This window comes from Prionailurus viverrinus, chromosome A1 (assembly GCF_022837055.1).
Source record: "Prionailurus viverrinus isolate Anna chromosome A1, UM_Priviv_1.0, whole genome shotgun sequence".
Taxonomy (NCBI): Eukaryota; Metazoa; Chordata; class Mammalia; order Carnivora; family Felidae; genus Prionailurus; species Prionailurus viverrinus.
In genome coordinates, this window is record NC_062561.1 from 213,762,456 (window position 1) to 213,781,524 (window position 19,069).

Here is a 19,069-nt window from a genome sequence, read left to right on the forward strand (position 1 = left end):
CTTAACCCACTGAGTGACCCAGGTACCCCTAGACCTCAGTTTTCTTGACTGAAAAGAGAGAAGGCATATTGTTTTTCATTCAGAGACATTCTTATTTAGCATCTACTTATGCTGTATGCTCGACTGGACTTGAGGCGTGGTTGCACAAGCCAGCCATGGCCCTGTCTACTCTAGGAGGCTGGAGTATCAGCGAGGACCACCCAGCTCTGTAACCTGTGCTTCTGCACATGTTTCTGTTTCCAGTGGCTGGCTGTACACGTATACTTTTGGTGATCTTCTCTCACATGTCCGTGTGTGTCTGCAGGTGGTGGGCCGGGGAGTGGGAAGCATGCTCAGCAACATGTGGGCCCCACGGAGAGAAGAAGCGAACGGTGCTGTGCGTCCAGACCATGGGCTCTGATGAGCAGGCTCTTTCAGCTAAAGACTGCCAGCACCTGTTGAAGCCCAAGACCCTCATTTCCTGCAACAGAGACATCTTGTGTCCATCAGACTGGACAGTAGGCAACTGGAGTGAGGTAAGCTTCATCCGTTCCCCACCCATTAACTAATCCAAAGCGACCCTAGAGAAAATTGCAGAGTCGCCAGTGTCTATCACCTCTGGCCTGTTTCCTGCATTTCCCACTGCCTCGTATCCTATCTTGCTTATTTTTCATTCTTACTGGGTCTTCTCACTTATCCAGTGATCAGATACCAGTCAGGGATGAGCTGAATCCCACTTACACAGGCTCACAACAGCTAATTATTTTTTAATTTTTTTAAGTTTATTCATTTTTGAGAGACAGAGAGACAGAGCATGAGCTGGGGAGGGGCAGAGAGAGAGGGAGACACAGAATCCGAAGCAGGCTCCAGGCTCTGCGCTGTCAGCGCAGAGCCCGACGCGGGGCTCAAACTCACAAACTGCGAGATCATGACCTGAGCCGAAGTCGGACACTTAACCGACTGAGCCACCCAGGTGCCCCTCACAACAGCTAATTTGTACATTGTCAGGATTTTTGCTATTCTCCTGTCGTCAAACCACTGGTAGCAAATCAGGGCTCTCCCACCCACCCCAAGAGCTGGTTTGTTAAACGCTTACATTTATGTTTCACTGGAACTATTGTAGTTAACTAAAACCGGAGATGTGCTACTCAAATGGTAGAATGATAGGCAGTATACTTGACACTTGAAAAAGTCCCTCACATCATCCGTCTATTCAGCATCGGTCAAGGCCAGACCTGACCAAGAGTTGGCACATCTACTGTTATTAGCCATGTAAATTCAAATAAGTGTTGTTGCATTTCCCCAAATTAATCTGATCTAATTCTCTGAGTGCAGTTAGAAATCAGTGGGCTAGAAGGTTAAGAAGAACTCCCAAGCTTCATTTGCCTTTAGATCACCTGGAACCTGGTAGTGTCACAACTCATGCTCCTACAGTCCGTCGTCGAAGTAGAGACTTTTTGTTCTCCAAGGGTCCTGGAGTTTCCAGGGGCCTTGCTCTGCTTCCCTATACATGTTTTCGTTCAATGACCTAAGGAATGACAAAAAATACATGATTTTTTAAACCAACAGTCCAGACTTCAAGGACAGATGAGTTTCCTTGGAAGGCCCATGCTTTCCATAATAATGCTACTGTTGACCAGAATAGCATAGGAACTCCTCTTAGGACTCACCTTCAGAGAAACAAAAAATACTGGATTTCGGAGAATGCAGGAAGTACTATCTGTACTCATAAAGGTACTATGAAATAGTATCTAAAGAAGAATTTGAAAATTTGTATAAGCAAAGGTTCCATCTCTGAAGCTGACCCTTTGAAAGCAAAAAAAAATCATTTGAATAGAGCCACTCTGATAACCTTAGTTCCAGAACTTTATTTCATTACCTCATGGTCACAGTTCAGGTTTATTTAGCTTCTAATTCTGTGCAGAATACTGTCTTGGGCATTGAAGTGAAAACAAAAGGAAAATGGCGAGCACAGTCCCTATGTTGTAAGAACTTCCTATCAAATGGGAGAGATAGGGCCCAAAAAAGAAAAAAAAGAAGAAAGAAATATGAAGGGATCCATGCAAAGAAAACATACCTGCAAACTAATAGAGTACTATTAATGTGTGTACATATCAGCATTAGTCCACAGCCAGCCTGGATTGCTGTAAGTTACAGTGTTGTCCAAATAAGGCTGAACGAGGTATTGTGACTGGCCCATTAAATCTGTTTACCAGGAATGTTTTGGCTGCATCATCTGAAGCAGTCAATATTTCCTGTCATGTAGAATTTACTAATTGCCAGATCCTTCATGCTTGTTTTAAAGGACTACAATTATATATTTGGCTGAGGAGTTCTTCGTATTATGCTCCTATTTGTGGGGAACAAAATGATGTGCCTTAGCTGGGGAACAGGGGACCAAAAAGTTGGCACGACATGACAAGTACTCATGTCTGTTGTTGCAAATACAGGCCATTGCATAGTGTATTGCCAGCAGACACAGAGTTCAGTCTCTAGCTTCCTCTTGATAGAGTTGAGCAGAAAGGCTGAGACCCTGCCTTCCAGGTAGGGGATGTTGTCATGAGAGGTGCTTTTAGCTAAATCAGCATCAAAATATCCATCCAGTGGGTCTTCTTTTCTTCCCTCGGCTCTCTTACTAATGCCTGCACATTTCAGCCCCGTAATGAGCTTTGCCAGAATATGATGAAATGTCTTTGTCTTTGATGTTCTAACTAAACCCAGATACATTTATAAGAGAAATGATACAGTGCTGTCTTCTTGCTACTGTAGTATTTATGATCTGGATCTTGTCTTGAGACGGACATAAATTGATGCAGGGCAGTGCTCCAGCACAGTTCATTTGGTCTAAACCGGGCTGTTTGGGTCACCCTGTATGAGTTGGAAGCTAGGAGGTAACTGGGCCAAAGATCTAAGAACTGTGAAGCTCCTGGACTCTGCAGGAGCAGGGTCGTCCTCCCTGGGCTGACTTCCCTTCCCTGCCAAGGCACTTCTGCCAACCCAAGCAATGAGAGAGGGTGGGCTCAGCTGTGTCCCAGCACACTCATCCCTGACCCAGCAGGGATCAGAAGGAGGACCTAGCAACAGCTGGCAGGGGGAAGGGGAGGGGAGCATTCTGCCCCTATGACCAGCCCCTCCCTCTCTAAGCTCATGCCCTGAACAGTGACTCCTACCCTGATCTCAGATTTCACCAAGAATCTTATTCTGTTTTTACCCAACCTACTTTCTGGGCATACAGGGTAAAGAAAGGGGTCTTGGTTTGTCATAAAGCATCAGAGTTTCTGTGGCCCCCATTTTTATTAGGTCTATCACTTCAGTGACAGGCCTTGTGAGAGAAAGCCAGTCTAGTGGTGATGCACAGTCTCTAGAGCTTGGGGCCCTGGGCTCCAATCCTGGCTCTGCTACTAACTAGATGTGTGACTTGAATCTCTTTGTGATTACCTTTAGTTTTCTGTAGTGTGTTTTCTCCATCCATGAAATGGGGATAACAGCGGTACTTAGACTCAAGGGAAGTTATGGGGATTAAATGAGTTAATAGTTCCAAACTTCTTACTAGAACAGTGCCTGTAACATAATAGGCATTTCTTAGCAAACAGATGGAAATAATAAGGTCATCTATCATTTGTTCAGTGCTTTTCACACTATAGAGTCTATCTCATTTAACACTTAAGATAACTTCATGAGGTTGATATTGTTCATTAATTCCCCCCGTTACTCCTGGCAGTTTAGTGGGATCCTAATTTTCCTAGGTTTTCAAGCCCTTGGTGATCCCTAATTATATGGCCCTGAGCTAGTGTTAGAGCACCCTCAGCCTTTTCTCATTTATAAAGAGAGGGTTAATTTAAGGCTTGAAGATAATCCATGTAAGCCATTTGCATGGTGCCTGACAAATAGTAAGTGTTCACTAAATGGTAACTTCATTCTCAAGCAAGAACACAAGTGTCTGTCTTCTATTCTAGTCTGATTTTGAAAGCCATGGTCAGTCCGTGGCACCCAGATGCCCTGACAATCTGTACCCCCCTGCCTTTTCCTCTAAACCCACGCCCCAAGCTCAGGGCCATTTTATGGGCCAGGGTCTACAAAAATGTTTGAGACCTGAAAGAAAAGGTTATTGTATGCTTTCCATAAAAACAAAGGACAGTGCAAAATCAGAAATCAATATTTAATTACATATTAATGACAGATACTTGTTGGGCTTTTAGATATGTATTAAACACTTTTATAGGTATTAACACAATACCTCGTAACAGCCTTATTAGCTCCATCGTACAGGTGAAGAAACAGACATAGAGACATAGAGACTTCTCCAAGGTCACACAGCCTTTAAGCAAGGCAACCAGGATTTGAATGAAGGCAGCAGAACTTGTACTGTGAACACTCTGCCATATGCATCTCAAACGTCTGCAAAATATAACAGTATGACGGTGTTCATAAAAAATGTATTATGTTTGGAAACAATTTCTAGATCAGCTCTTGTCACTTTGCTGGAATCACAGACTATGCATAATGATTGCTGAGAAATCAGGGCACTCTTAAATGAGTTGCCGTCCCCAAATACTTTCAGAGCAAAAAAATAAGAAGGCTTTCAGATGGTTTTTATTTTTAGTTTTTTAAGGTTATTTATTTATTTTGAAAGAGACAAAGACAGTGAGAGTGGGGGAGGGACATAGGGAGAGGGAGAGAATCCCATGACTCTCTTCAAATCACGAAGCTGTGAAATCATGACCTGAGCTGAAACCAAGAGTTGGATACTTAACCGACTGAGCCACCCAGGCGCCCCTGTCGGAGGGTTTTTAGAGAAAAAGATTGTATTTCCCTTGAGATTAGAGATGTTCCTTTAATATATTTGATGGGGTGTGGTGCAGAGCCTCCAAAAGCAGACATGCCCTTTCTGTGCCTGACAAAAAGCACACAAACAAATGAACACAACCATCAATTAACCAGCTTACTGAGGATCTGTTAAGTCAAAGCTGCTCTTGTGGGTGTTGGCGTGTCCGAGTGACCAGGTAGACGAAATGGCGATTTTCACAAACCAGGTCTCCTGGCTCTTGAGACAGAAGACCCTGCAGCACACACTGGCAAGCAGGTCTCCTGCTGAGCAGGAAGCCAAGAACACTCCTGGGCGAAGACTCACAGAAATGCCCTCAGGGGCGCCTGGGTGGCTCAGTCGGTTAAGCGTCAGACTTCGGCTCAGGTCATGATCTCGCGGTCCATGAGTTCAAGCCCCACGTCGGGCTCTGTGCTGACAGCGTGGAGCCTGGAGCCTGCTTCGGATTCTGTGTCTCTTCTCCCTCTGCCCCTCCCCCAACTTGTGCTCTGTTTCTCTCTCAAAAACATTAAATTTTTTTTTTTAATGGGCAAAAGACAGAAACAAACATTTCACTGATGAAGATATACGGATATCAAAAAAGCACATGAAAAGATGTCCAACGTTACCTGTTGGGGAGATGAAACTTAATGAGATAGCACTACAAGGAGATATCACTACATATCTATCAAGAATGCTAAAATTAGGGGCACCTGGGTGGCTCAGTCGGTTAGGCATCCGACTTCGGCTCAGGTCATGATCTCGAGGTCTGTGAGTTCGAGCCCCGCGTTGGGCTCTGTGCTGACAGCTCAGAGCCTGGAGCCTGTTTCAGATTCTGTGTTTCCCTCTCTCTCTGACCCTTCTCCATTCATGCTCTATCTCTCTCTGTCTCAAAAATAAATAAACGTTAAAAATTTTTTTTTTTTTAAAAAAGAAATGCCCTCAGACTGAAGGAAGACGGAACAGGGAAGCTAGGAGACGCTTCTGAGGCACTTACCTGTGGTAGTCCCCAGTCGGAGTTAAGGTCCAAGGCACTTCTACGGGGGCTCGACCACCTTCTCTTTTGGCCTGGGATGTCTGTTCAACGTTTATTTATTTTTGGGACAGAGAGAGACAGAGCATGAATGGGGGAGGGGCAGAGAAAGAGGGAGACACAGAATCGGAAACAGGCTCCAGGCTCCGAGCCATCAGCCCAGAGCCTGACGCGGGGCTCGAACTCACGGACCGCGAGATCGTGACCTGGCTGAAGTCGGACGCTTAACCGACTGCGCCACCCAGGCGCCCCTGGGATGTCTGTTCATGCCAACATCTCAGTTCTTCTCAGATGTCAGCAGCCTGTGCTTTGCCAGGTTTCCTGGAGGACACATACAGGAATCCTTGTTTGACACAACTGCTCACGGAAAACTAGTTCGGGACCATGTTGATTCTCTTCATCACGTCTGATATTTCTTTTCATTGTCTAGGGTACTATATGAGTTTGCTAGGACTGCCATGACGAAGTAGCATGTTAAACTTGGTTGTTTAACAACATTTATTGTCTCACAGCTCTGGAGGCCAGAAGTCCAAGGTCTTGGCAGTGTTGGTTCCCTCTAAGGGCTGTGAGGGAGACTCTGTTCCATGCCTTCTAGCTTCTGGTGGCCTCTGGTTTCCTTATAGATGTTAACACCCTGATCTCTGCTTTCAATGGCGTGGTCTTGATGTATGTGTCTCTACATCAGAATTTCCCTTTTTATAAGGACAGTGGTCATACTGGATTAGGACCCACCTTGTGTCCTCATTTGTACTTGACTGCCTCTGCAAAGGCCCCACCTCCAAATAAGCTCTCTGAGGTGGAGCGGGAGGGGTTAGGCAGGGGTTAGGACTCCAGTATATCTTTTTGAGGGGACACAGCTCAACCCATAACAGCTACCTAAGTGTTTCAGCTTACTTTCAAAGCTGGTTTTAGCATGAGATCCAACCATTCATTTATAAATTCCTGAGACTATACAATTAATGTTTTTATGGCAAAGCATTAGCTGTTTCTCTACTCAGCCCTTTAGCCCTAACTCTGTGATAAGCCCCAACTGTGTTTTTGAATAAACTCTCAGCACTATAGTTCTGAGCCATTTGTGAGCTCCCCTCCTCCACAGTGCCGCTCAGGTGGGTGGCTTGACTCATTTAGCAGCAGACCTTGTTCTCAGTGGGCTCCCCAGTGAGCCTTAATCTTGAAGTAATGGCAAGTAAGAGCAAGATTGACACCCAGGGAGGACATTAACAGATTGACAAGCTGCTTGCCCGGTACGGAGTTCAAAATTGCAAGGTAAGGGCATAAAATAACCATAGCAGATACTGGTTTTGAGAGGTCCCAAACTACCGGTTGAGATGAGCTCTAAGTGTGGCATTGTGTCCTGTATTTATCTCATCCGAAGGGCTTGACAGCTCCTAAGGAGATAAACACAGTTACAAGATGTACAGGAAGAAGCATGGGGCTGAACACAAAACAGTGCTGCTTGTTCTGGTCTGAGGAGGAGAAAAAGGCAACTTTGTTTTTAGCCCCAATATACTTGGCAGAGAGTTAACACTGTCCTGCTGGGCACAATATGCCCCAGGGTTAAAGAGTGGCATCCATCCATTACTTGGAAGCTTCCGTGTCTACTGGGTAAGGAAAGCAGATGGGGAGGAAAGGGTAGGTGTGCTGGAAAACATATAAACTCCTCCCAGACCCAGGTCTCCATTCATGAAGTTTGAGTTGCCATTTGGGAATGGGGCCAATAGTTGCAGATCATCCGCTTTTTTGAGAGAAGCTAAAAATCTGTAGTTTTAATATGAAATCTGCTAATTAAAAAAATTTTTTTATCTGCTTATTTTTTTTTTGAGAGAGAGAGAGAGAGGGAGAGAGAGAGATGGAGGCAGAGCACGAGTAGGGGAGGGGCAGAGAGAGAAGGAAACACAGAATATGAAGCTGGCTCCAGGCTCTGAGCTGTCAGCATAGAGCCCGACGCGGGACTCGAACCCACAAACTGTGAGATCATGACCTGAGCCGAAGTCGGAGGCTTAACTGACTGAGCCACCAGGCGCCCCATGAAATCTACTGATTTTTAAATGTTGGCTACTAATTCAGTTTTTGTATTTTGTCTGTTTGCTTGTTTGTTTTAAGATTGAGGAGGCCAAAGAAATAATGTGTGTGGGCCAAATTTAGTCTTTAGGCTGCCACTTTGGAATTTCTGTTCTAGAATACTCTTCACTTTTAAAAGCTCAAAATCTGAAGTGTCTGGGTGGCTCAGTCGGTTAAGTGTCCAACTTTTGATTTCAGCTCATGTCGTGACCTCACATTCGTGAGTCTGAGTCCCACACAGAGCCTGCTTGGGATTCTCTCTCTGGCTCTCCCCTGCACGCATGCTTGCTCTCTCTTTCTCTCTCAAAGTAAATTAATAAATGTTAAAAAAATGTTTTTTTATAATAACAGCTGAAAATCTAATGTATTTTAACTAAACAGCTAGATAGCTATTATTTAGCCCTGTTTTATTCTTTTAGGTTGAGCAAATTTGCACAGTAAAAAAGGTTGCTTAATACTTGTAATTTGTAATTCTTTCTATGTGTGTATATATGTATATACATATACATATATATTATATATTATATATACATATATATTATACACATCTGTTAGCCCTAGGGGATCTCAATCTTAAAAAATCCAGCAATAAACCAGTGGGACGTATGGGTATCCACAGTATCTTCTAGGCATGTGCCTACAACGACTTCACCCAGACAGCTGCTCTCCTCATACTTTCCACAGACAGGTGTGTGTCCCTGTGATCCAGAAGGATAGTAGAAATCAGAGACCCCCAAGCCCTTTGCTGTTATCACTATTATTATTTTCAGCATCATTATTATAACAGTGATAATAATAGTTTCCAATTACCAATTGTCTTCTATATATTGTGCACTGTGTTAAGACTGTTGTCTCATGTAATCCTCACAGCCTCCTTGAAAGGTGAGTATTAATTTCTCTCGATTTCCAGAGGAGAAAGCTAAGGTTTAGTTGCTCTGTCGTGTGTGGGGTTAATTAATAATGGCAGATTGGGGAGTTCACATTGCTTCTTACAGGTTTTATAAGCTCTTTTGCTTCATAGGTCAAGTAGGGGTAGAGGGCACATATCTATATACTTTTGGATTTTTTTTAATGCTTATAAAGTCATAAAGTCTAACTTCCCTGTGGACATTATAAGCATTTCAAGTCAAAACAAACAAAAAATGGAATGAAGAGAAAGAAGAGAAATGTCTACTCTGACATTTCTTGGAAAGAAATACCCAAAGGGAGAGACACTTGCTGCTTGAGGGCAGGTGGCCTTATCCAGGGCCCCTTTTGTGACTCAGCTCCCAGAACCTAGCCTGCCTGAGGCAGCCAGTGCACAAATGCATTCAGACATACATGAAGGGTATTTGATTGGACTGATAATTTTTCCAAAGAGGAGATTTGAAAACTCAGGGGGTTCGGATTAGAACGTAACAAGCAGAGAGCAAGTCAGGAGGATGAACTGGACACAGCATAAAATATTTTTGCACACGAGAAGGCAGAAACATTACAGCAAACTAGGAAAAGAACTACCTGCAGCCTGCCCTTTGCAGTCTCCAAAGTGAGATAACTCCCAACCTGCAGTTGAACACACTGTCGGCTACACTGTCTCCAGTGCTTATAAGTGTCTCCTGCTTTTCAAAGGAGCTGATTTCACAGAACTGTCCGACATCACTGAGTGATTATGCTTGACTGTGACAAAATAATGGGGGAGTTTTATACATCAACATTATTTTCGTACACAGAAGGAATTGAAAATAGGATTTGAGAAGGCAAAAAACTTAAGCTAAAAAATGCATAAGCTCACTGAGGAATTTTCCCATTCCTGATTTTTTTCCAGGTAAAATTGTCACTTAATAAGTGTATATTAGGGCACCTGGGTGGCTTGGTCAATAAAGCATCTGACTCTTGGTTTGGCTCAGGTCACGACCTCGTGGTTCATAAGTTGGAGCCCCACATCAGGCTCTGTGCTAATGGTGCGGAGACTGCTTGGGATTCTCTCTCTCTCTCTCTCTCTCTCTCTGTCTCTCTCTCTCTGTCTCCCCCCGCCCCAAAAATAAATGAATAAATAAATAAACTTTAAAAGAACAAAAAAAAATGTGTATTAAGTGATCACTGTGTCCCACGAACTATCCTGGAGTTGAGTTATGAATAAAAAAACTGCCTTTGGGTAACTTTTCAGAAATCAAGCATCTGTAGTCAAGTCAATAAGTGAAATCAGTTGATGGCTACCTGTCCAGTGTGTTGCACTAGATTTCTTGGAGGATGCGAAATAAATCTGATTCTTACTCTGCCACTGACTTGCAGCCTTTCAAACAGGTCGCTGAGTCTCAGGTTCCTCTCTTGTGGAAGGTGGAATCATAATTCCTGCCTTGTAAATCTCACAGTGCTGTCACGAGTATCGCACAAAACAATGGCTGTGAACATTTGGAAATCTGCCAGTCATTATGTGAACCCCATCCTCAAAAAAACCTGCTTTGAGGTTGGGAATGTAAGACAGACAGATGTGAAACAGCCAGTGAATACCCCTGGATGGTTCACATTCAGGGGCCATATATTTGGTAGCTGACTTTAAATTAGAAAGAAAAGGCTAAAAATGGAGCTGTCTGGTAAAAGTATAGATTTTTCAAAACATCTAGAAATTTAGTGTTATGTAGCAACTACATGTGGTTTGCAGCTGCTGGGACTGAGGAAATAAATATTCTTTACCATGAATCCTGTGGAAAGACTACCCTGTTAGGAATTCCCCAAAGGCACTCTGCCTGTGCTTTGGCATGAGCTACAGAATGTGGGGGGAACATCGGAGAAGGGCACTTGCCATGGTCCCTCACACCAACACTATGCTACAGGACTCACTCTTTGGAAAGGGTATCTCTCTCTACCTTTGATTAACTACCCACCTTTAAATTTCAGAATACGTCCTAGATCTGTGTACATGTGTGAGTATGATAGTTGTCTAGCTTTTAATCTGATTCTACCTGGCATAGGCAAGTGGAAATGGAGCCTGTGGTGCCCGGGTGAGGTAATGTTAGTTATACCTACCATTTTCTAAACATTAAGGGGAAGGTTCATTATAAGTAACTTAATAGATTCCAGAAAATATGTAAACATTTTACATTAATTTAACAGCACTGCAACCCTAGGAAAGATTATATTAGTATCTCTTAAAAAGAATAGGTGACTTGTATAAATCATTGCACTGTTTGTGAATTCAGTGCCCATGTTCAAAGCCCAGGGAGACTTCCATTTTACTAGGTCATGGTTTGTATTTTCGGTTTGCGAAGGGTAATGATTGGTCCTGAGCCCCATCTGGTCTCCAGGAGATACATATTTCCATGGAAAACTAGAGGAGCACAGAAATCAAATGTAAAGATAGAAGAAAACAAGTTTAAGCTGCACAGTGCAGTTTCCATTGGGCCCGTTCTCACTTGTTGCAGACCTGAGTAGGAGAACCAGTGTGTCTATCCCACTAAAGTAACAGCTGTCTCTCTCTCCAGTGTTCTGTTTCCTGTGGTGGTGGAGTGCGGATTCGCAGTGTCACGTGCGCCAAGAACCATGATGAACCTTGTGACGCAACAAGGAAACCCAATAGCCGGGCTCTTTGTGGCCTCCAGCAATGCCCATCTAGCCGAAGAGTTCTGAAGCCCAACAAAGGCACAATTTCCAGTGGGAGAAAGCCACCAACATCTGGGCAGGACCCCTTAAAGCCCATCCCTCCAACAACGTCCAGTCCCAGAACACTGAGCACACCCACAGTGCCCCAGTCTGTGAGTACAAGTGCCCTGGCCATCAGCAGCCCCGGTCCTACCCCAGATCCCAAAGAAGGAGACCTGGATGGGAAATGGTGGCAGAACAGTTCAAACCAAACTGAACTGGGCTCCAATTATGTCATTTCCACTGGAAGTACTTCCCAGCCCATCATCACTTCCTGGCCTTTGAGTGTCCAGCCAAATGAAGAGAATGTTCCCAATTCAGACACTGGTCCTACCTCAGAGGGAGACTTTTTAACCACGACAATGAGTGGTTCTGATTTGCCATCTTCCAGCAGCCCTGTGACTTGGCAGGTGACTCCATTTTATGATACCTTGACCAAAGAGCCAGAAATGGAAATTCACAGTGGCTCAGGGGAAGACAGTGAACAAGCTAAGGACAAAAATGAAAACAACTCCATAACGTGGACCAAAATCAGAGTACCTGGAAATGATGCTTCAGTGGTGCAAAGCACAGAAATGCCCCTTGGACCCCCACCAACACCTTATTTCAGGGGGCCGTCCATGTGGCCACCCTTCAGCACAGTGATGGAAGGACTGCTACCCAGCCAAAGGCCTGCTACTCTCAAAAATGGTGCACCTGGAGCTGAGGGGATGTTCACTGAAAAGCCAGCAAACACTCCATTCCCTCTGGGAGGAGACCACCAGCCAGGACCCTCAGAACATTCCATAAACCATGACCCCCCAGAACTTCCAAGCAACATGAATCTGACGCAGAGTTCCGGACCAGTCCTGACTGAGGAAGATGCAAAAAGTCTGAGAGCTGAGGGGTTTTTGCTAAATGCTTCCAATTACAAGCAGGTGTCCACAAGCAGCAGCCCTGCATACTGGGTTGTTGGAAACTGGAGTGAGGTAGGAGTTCCATTTCTTACCCCATGCCTGTGTCTCCATGGAAGTAGTAGGGGTGTTGCGTTCTTGTGTAGATTGCAAATGGACTTGTGTAAAATATAGCCCGATGTGGAAGAAACGTGAAACAGGTCCAGGTGCTCACCTCCCTCCTGTCCTCCCTACCTCCTAAATTGAGGGGAAGAAAATCTCCAGGGAGGGAGGACAAATGTAGTGAGATAAAGCGTATAGTCAGGAGGGCTGGGTGATTCAGCTGTGTGATGGTGGAGAACTCAGTCCATGTTTTGGACTCCGCTCTTTGTCTACAAACAGTAGACACCTTTGTCTACAGGTGTAGATCACCTGTAACACGCCCTCTAGCTACAAACTTCAGCAGCTGGTGCGGAGGGGCGGCTGAAGAGGCCAGAGTTTGCATTTCGTTAGAGACAGCTGATCTTGGGATTCTAGTTAAAATCTGTCAGGTAATCCTAATTGGAGTGGAAATTGAAGATAAAATTCCTTAAAAGCATTCTCTAGTTCAGTGTTATCGATGATTTTCTTTTCTTCTTGTTCTGTTTGCATGCTTGCATGAAAAAATCGTTTTGACTCATTAAAAGAATTAGAAAGTGGAGGAAGAAGAAAATAAACACGACGACAGAATGTTGGCCTCTGTTTTCAAGCTTCAGAAATTTGGCTAGATATTTGTTTTTCCATTTCTAGAACTAATTAATATCCTTTGAAACATCAAAATCATTTTCACCCATTTGAATTTTGAATGCACAGTATATGAACTTGTTAAAATAATTTGACAACTCAAAAGAGAACTTTGTGGCAAAATGGTCACATGCTTACATCAGTCAGCATCTTTATGACAATTCATGACTCCTCTCCTAGCTAAAGAGAAATGAAGTATTTGTAGCTAATATAACAACAGTGCATATAATTTATAAAGCATGTTGGTTTCCAAACCACTTTCACATGTAACCTCTTATTTTCTCCTTTTGACAGTCCCGAGGAGTAGGTGAGGTCTTATTATGCCAATTTGCAAATAGAGAAATAAAATTTGTAGCAGTCATGTGACTTGTCGAGGGACACAACTGTCAGCTGGATGATCCACCTTCTAACTCCTCTCTATCCAGTTTGTAAAATGGGCATTAACTGTGAATTACCTGTAAACTAAATCAACATAAAAGTACATACTGGCTCTGGTGACTGTGGAGGCCAGAAGTCAATTGGTACATTTTGATTATAGTAAATCAAGACACACTTGATTTATCTCAAATGTCATCAGTTGACTTTGACAGAAATAAACTGCCTTATTGAATACATCATAGATTGCCAAGAATTGGCAACCATGGTGAAGCTATTGAGAGCTATTAATTCTAGGCGGTTTGACTGGAGAAAAGGAATTGGTCCAGATGGCAGTTTGTCAGGGCTGCAAAGGATATTAGGAGAACAGAGTTCAACATTTGGCAGAAATTCCCTTTGTGATAGGGTTTGGCGCCTGCTCTCTTTACACATCTTTTGAGACAAAATGTTTAATACAGAGAATTGTCAGAGAGGATCAGGAGTCACAATGAAAACTTTGGTTTTCCCACTGTCCTCTGATTTTTTTTTATTCTGTCCATTTCTGAAGCTTCTTTAGGACAGCCTCTCAATGACTGCAGCTTAGAAACCCCATTGATACCAATCTTCCCCAAGCCCCCTATAAAAACCTTAACGGTTTTACAAGTCAGTGTCACCTTATCATTTCTATCATATCCTGTTTATTTCCTGTTAGTTTAGGGCCAGTGGTTTCCAATCTAATGGTGGGAAGCACTGGGAAAAGATGGGGATGCTTGTGTTTGCTACAGTGATGGGGGAGGGGCTACTACCAGCATTCAACATTGAGAGCCAAAGATGATAAAAGCCCTGCGACATTCAGGGAAGTCTCTTATAAAGAAGAAATGTCCACTGCAAAATGCCAGTTAGTGCCCCAACAGTGAAAAGAGGAGGACCCTCAGTTACTGTTCTTGCCTCCTATCTGGTCTGTGTGCCTCCAGCAACCCCCCCCACCGCCACTGTAACGCATTCCACGAATCACAAGAGACATTAAGACTGCCAACTTAGTCTTCTGAAGGAATTTACTAATCATTCCAAACTCCCGCTCACAAATCTTTAATGTCTCTTCATTACATATCAGATCAGATAAATCCACTCGGACTTCCAACAGCCTTTACAACATTACATAACCAAGCTTTCAAACCACACTGGCTTCACTCTGTTTCATCATCTTAAGCTTCAGCAGATCTAAACTGCTCAGTTTTCCCTAAGCCTCCTGCTCCTCTCAGTCTAATGCCTTTTTTTTACACTGTTCCCTCTGCCTGGAATTTCCTTCCCCTCCTCATTTTCCTTTTAGAATCTCCCCTGTTCTTCAGGACCAAGCTATGAGCTGCCATAAAGTCTTTCCTGATCATTAAGATTGCAAGTAATTTCTAAAGTTCCTTATTGTTTGACTGAAAATTGTTCTCACCGTTTCCTCCCACTTTTCTGTCCTGTGCGGAAGGGCTCTTCACACTTCCCGTTGTATACAACGTGTTCCTCTAATTGTGATTTCAAAAATTAAGGAATTGATATAAAAATGGGTTTAACACTATAAATGCACATAAAACTTGAAACCAGACTTTCTGGGTTGGAATCTTGGCTCAGCCGCTAACTATATATGTCCTCACCCTGAATCAGTTTCTTCATGTGTGATGAGGACAGTGTCAATGCCTGAATCAGAGATTGTGAGGGGATGAAAGGACTAACAAGGTGTAAGGTACTCAGAAGAGTATGGGGCACATAGGAAGCACCCAGTAAGTGTTTGCTCTGATATCTGTTTGCAAAACAGAAAACCTAGGTGCTATGCAGTGTACGAGGGCATGGCTCCTATTTCGTCAGAAAATCACCTCTCATTGAATTGCCCCATCATCCAGTCAGATCCCCTGGGTCACTCAGCTAAGTGTAAGCTGTGCAGTTGTGTAAATGGAAGCAACAGTCTGATTTTCCACAGCCATTCACAGCAGTTGTCACATGATGCTGACCCAGCCCTCCTGGTTAGTTCCAGTTCTGAGCATCCGGAAACCTCCTCCTTGACCTGGTACCTCCGTTGCCACAGGGTCACTAACTGTAATGAGGATGAAGGTTTCCAGGACAAAGTGAAGTTGTCCTTCAACCTCCCCAGGGTTTTTTCTTGTCTCATCGCCCACTCCAAGTTTGGAACTCGTACTAATGACAACTGGTGGCATTCCATGTCTCTTGTACTGTGTCCCATGCATTTGCCCCTGTCAGCATTACCTTTGCACTGTTGTCTGCTGCCTCAATAGAAACTGTCAAAACAAGAAAAAAAAAATTGGGATGCCTGGGTGACTCAGTCAGTTAAGCATTTAACTCTTGATTTTGACTCAGGTCATGACCTCACAGTTTATGAGATGGAACCCCACATGGGGTTCTGCACAGATAGTGCGGATCCTACTTGGGATTCTCTCTCTTTCTCTCTCCCTCTCTTCCCTCTCCCTCTGCCCCTTCTGTGCATTCTCTCTCTCTCTGTCTCTCTCTCTCAAAATAAATAAACTTTTTAAAAAAAGAATAAAAAGAAAAAAGTGTTCAAAAAGAATTAAATGTCTGCTCATGCGATCTGAATCTATTAGGACTAAATTCAGAGCCCCAGAGACAACATGAATTTAGTTGCCACATAAATACAGTACAAAGAATCATAGACATCATTTGAGATTTACCGGGTTATCATTAGCCTGGGAATTTAGTTGACTATGTCCTTTCCTGGATTGGGGCGAATATATTTTCTCTATGTCATAATATGAAATTAACAACACACTATGTGGCCTTGAATGTTGCTTCTATCTCTGGGCCCCAGATATCTGGAAAGTGAGACTCATATGCTGACCTTGCAGCTGTGTTGTATTCAATAGGTAACATTTGTAGAGTCCTGACCATGTGCACAAATTTCTGTGGTCCTAATGTTATCACCAGTTTTACAGTCTAGGGAGTTAGGAAGTTGCAAAAGACCACACAATTAGCCAGTTGCAGAACTATAATTGTACCCTGAATCTCAGAAGGTTAAAGAAAATGTAGGAAAGATACCTGTTATGTAGTTGTAGCAATTGCCTATTGCTATAATAATGCTATATGACAAACCACCACAAAACCACAGGGTTTCGTCGAGTCTGTGGGTCAGCTGAGAGATTCTGTTGATTGGGGCTGAGCTTAGCGGACCTCAGCTTGCTTGGCTTGCCGTGCATCGGCTGTGGGGGCAGCTAAAGGCCGGCTGGTCGGGGGTGGCCTCAGCTGGGTGACCCCATTCTATTTCACATGATCTCTCATCCTCCGGCATCTGGCCCCGTTTTATTCTCATGGCAGAGAGAGGGGGTCAAGAAAGAGAATTGAAACTAGCGAGTCCTCTTGAGAAGTGGCACATCATCCACTGCATTTTATTGGCCAAAGAAACTCACAAGAACAGTCTTGATTCAAGAGCTGGGCAAGTATATCCCACCACTTGACAAAAGATCTGCAAATTCCCATTGCAGAGAGCATGGTGTGTCCAATGTGGGCCACTAGTGCAATCAGCCTATGACAGTGGTCAGTGCACTTCGGCTGTTATTACCTCTATTACGCATATACATAATGTAGTACAGATGAGAAAGGGCTAGGAACTTAGGTACGAATCACATCCTAAAGAACTTTAAGCAGGAGGAGAGATTACCTCCATAAATGGGCCAGCTGGAAAAATGATGACCCAGGCTAATTTCTACTCTTCCTTTCTATGATGCTATAGTAAAGTTATCCATCTAGAATCTCTGTTGTTATATATGTGTATAACACAAGAACTTGCAAAAAGTGACACATGAAACTGTGTGGAAGATGAAATTGCAGCGAGAGAAAAATGTAAGGCTGGTTTTTATTTGTAACTCATCAAAAGAAGCCTTCAAAAATGTCATAGATGGAACCTCCATCCTTTGTTTTTTGTTTTTTTTTAATTAGCCCAGAGCTGTGTTTTACATGTGTCTGGAGAGCTCCTCCTTCTGAAGGTGGGTAGGGGAGAAGGGATGCAAGAAAAATCAACTGTATGAAAGAATTAATAAGCACATGGAATAAAAGAACTTATGGAGAAGAAAACTTCTGTAGTTTTCAAGGCGATCCCTTGCTATACCTGAGGTATTTAAGAATTACGAATAAATTAAAACATCACGTGAGGAATGGGCTGTATGTACCCGTATAGGGCAAGTGGTGAAAAGCACTAAGTTGTAACATCTTTCTAACCCCCAAGCGTGGTCTGAGGACTCACAGCATTGGCATCACCTGGGAGCTGGGCAGACATGCAGAATCTGAGGTGGCCTCAGCTGGTGACCCCGTTCTATTTCACATGATCTCTCATCCTCCGGCTCCACCCCAGACCTAGTGACTCAGAATCTGCATTTAGCAAGGTCCCAGGTGATGCCTGTGGACACTAAAGTTCGAGAGGAACTGCTCTAGCAGACAGTGTATGGCAGAGAGCCCCAGGCTTTACTTCCTTGTCAAGCCAGCTCTCCAAGCCTCACGGGTTTTTTTCTACACTGTCACCATACCAGTGTAACCACAGGTTTGTCTGGGAGAGGAAGTGAGATAATGTCATTGCGGTGTTAGGCAGATGTATGGATCTATGAACGGCAGCATTGGTATGAAATGTGGCGGGCAGTTTGCCTACAGCCCCCAGACATTCATGCCAGGATAATTTTTAAAGAGAAGCAAATTTCCACTTGCGTTGGCTTGCTAATCCACTTGCTAATCCACCTGCTAATCCAGGATTCTCATCACTGGCTATTTATTAGAATCACTTGGGACATTTCTTTTTACTCCAATGCCTAGACCCTACCCAGGGAAATTCAGATTAATTTGTCTAGGGCGGGACCCCAGCAATGATATTTTTTAAAAAGCTCTGTGAATTTAGGTGAGCATCCAAGGTGGAGAACTGGACTTCAGAGTGTTGTGAGATACATCTGAGAAAGTGGCCCTCAGCTTCTGTCTTCTCTGTCCCCCTCCCCACACAGTGCTCCACCACCTGTGGTCTGGGGGCCTACTGGAGAAGCGTGGAATGCAGCACCCAGAGGGATTCTGACTGTGCTGCCCTTCAGAGGCCTGACCCTGCCAAGAGATGCCACCTTCGTCCCTGTGCCAGCTGGAAAGTGGGGAACTGGAGCAAGGTAATTGATCTGGCTCTGCAGTGTTCTGGAGGGGGACAGCCTTATCTAAGCATTTGCTGAAGTAAGTGTCTCTCCTCCCTTCCTCTCTTGCTATCTCCCTCTGCCCTCTTTGCTAAAATGGATGAGTAATCAAAGACATCCCCATAGGCCTACTCGAAGTTACACAATAGTCTTAGAACCAGTACAGAGTTTTTATTAAACCACATGTTTTTAGCTGCCTGTCTTTGCTCTCCCCAGATAAACTGGCATAAGAAGTTAAATTTGTGTAATTAATTGCTTGTCCATCATGCAACATTATTTCTGAGTTACTTAAATCTACCATTATAATTACAATGATACATCATCACATGTATAATTAAGTCATGACGCAGCAGCTGCTCACAAAGCAAATGTGCTTTTCAATCTTCCAGACCCA

General features: G+C 43.8%; 1 protein-coding gene across 1 annotated transcript in view; it reads left to right on the forward strand.

Moving 5' to 3' along the window:
* The window catches only part of ADAMTS12 (ADAM metallopeptidase with thrombospondin type 1 motif 12), a 348,871-nt gene that overhangs the window by 296,533 nt on the left and 33,269 nt on the right, over positions 1-19,069 (forward strand). Inside the window, exons 18-20 of the mRNA XM_047864323.1 lie at positions 305-515; positions 11,339-12,463; positions 18,502-18,654. Of these exons, the coding sequence (XP_047720279.1) occupies positions 305-515; positions 11,339-12,463; positions 18,502-18,654 (1,489 nt within the window). The remainder of the gene's footprint in view (positions 1-304; positions 516-11,338; positions 12,464-18,501; positions 18,655-19,069) is intronic.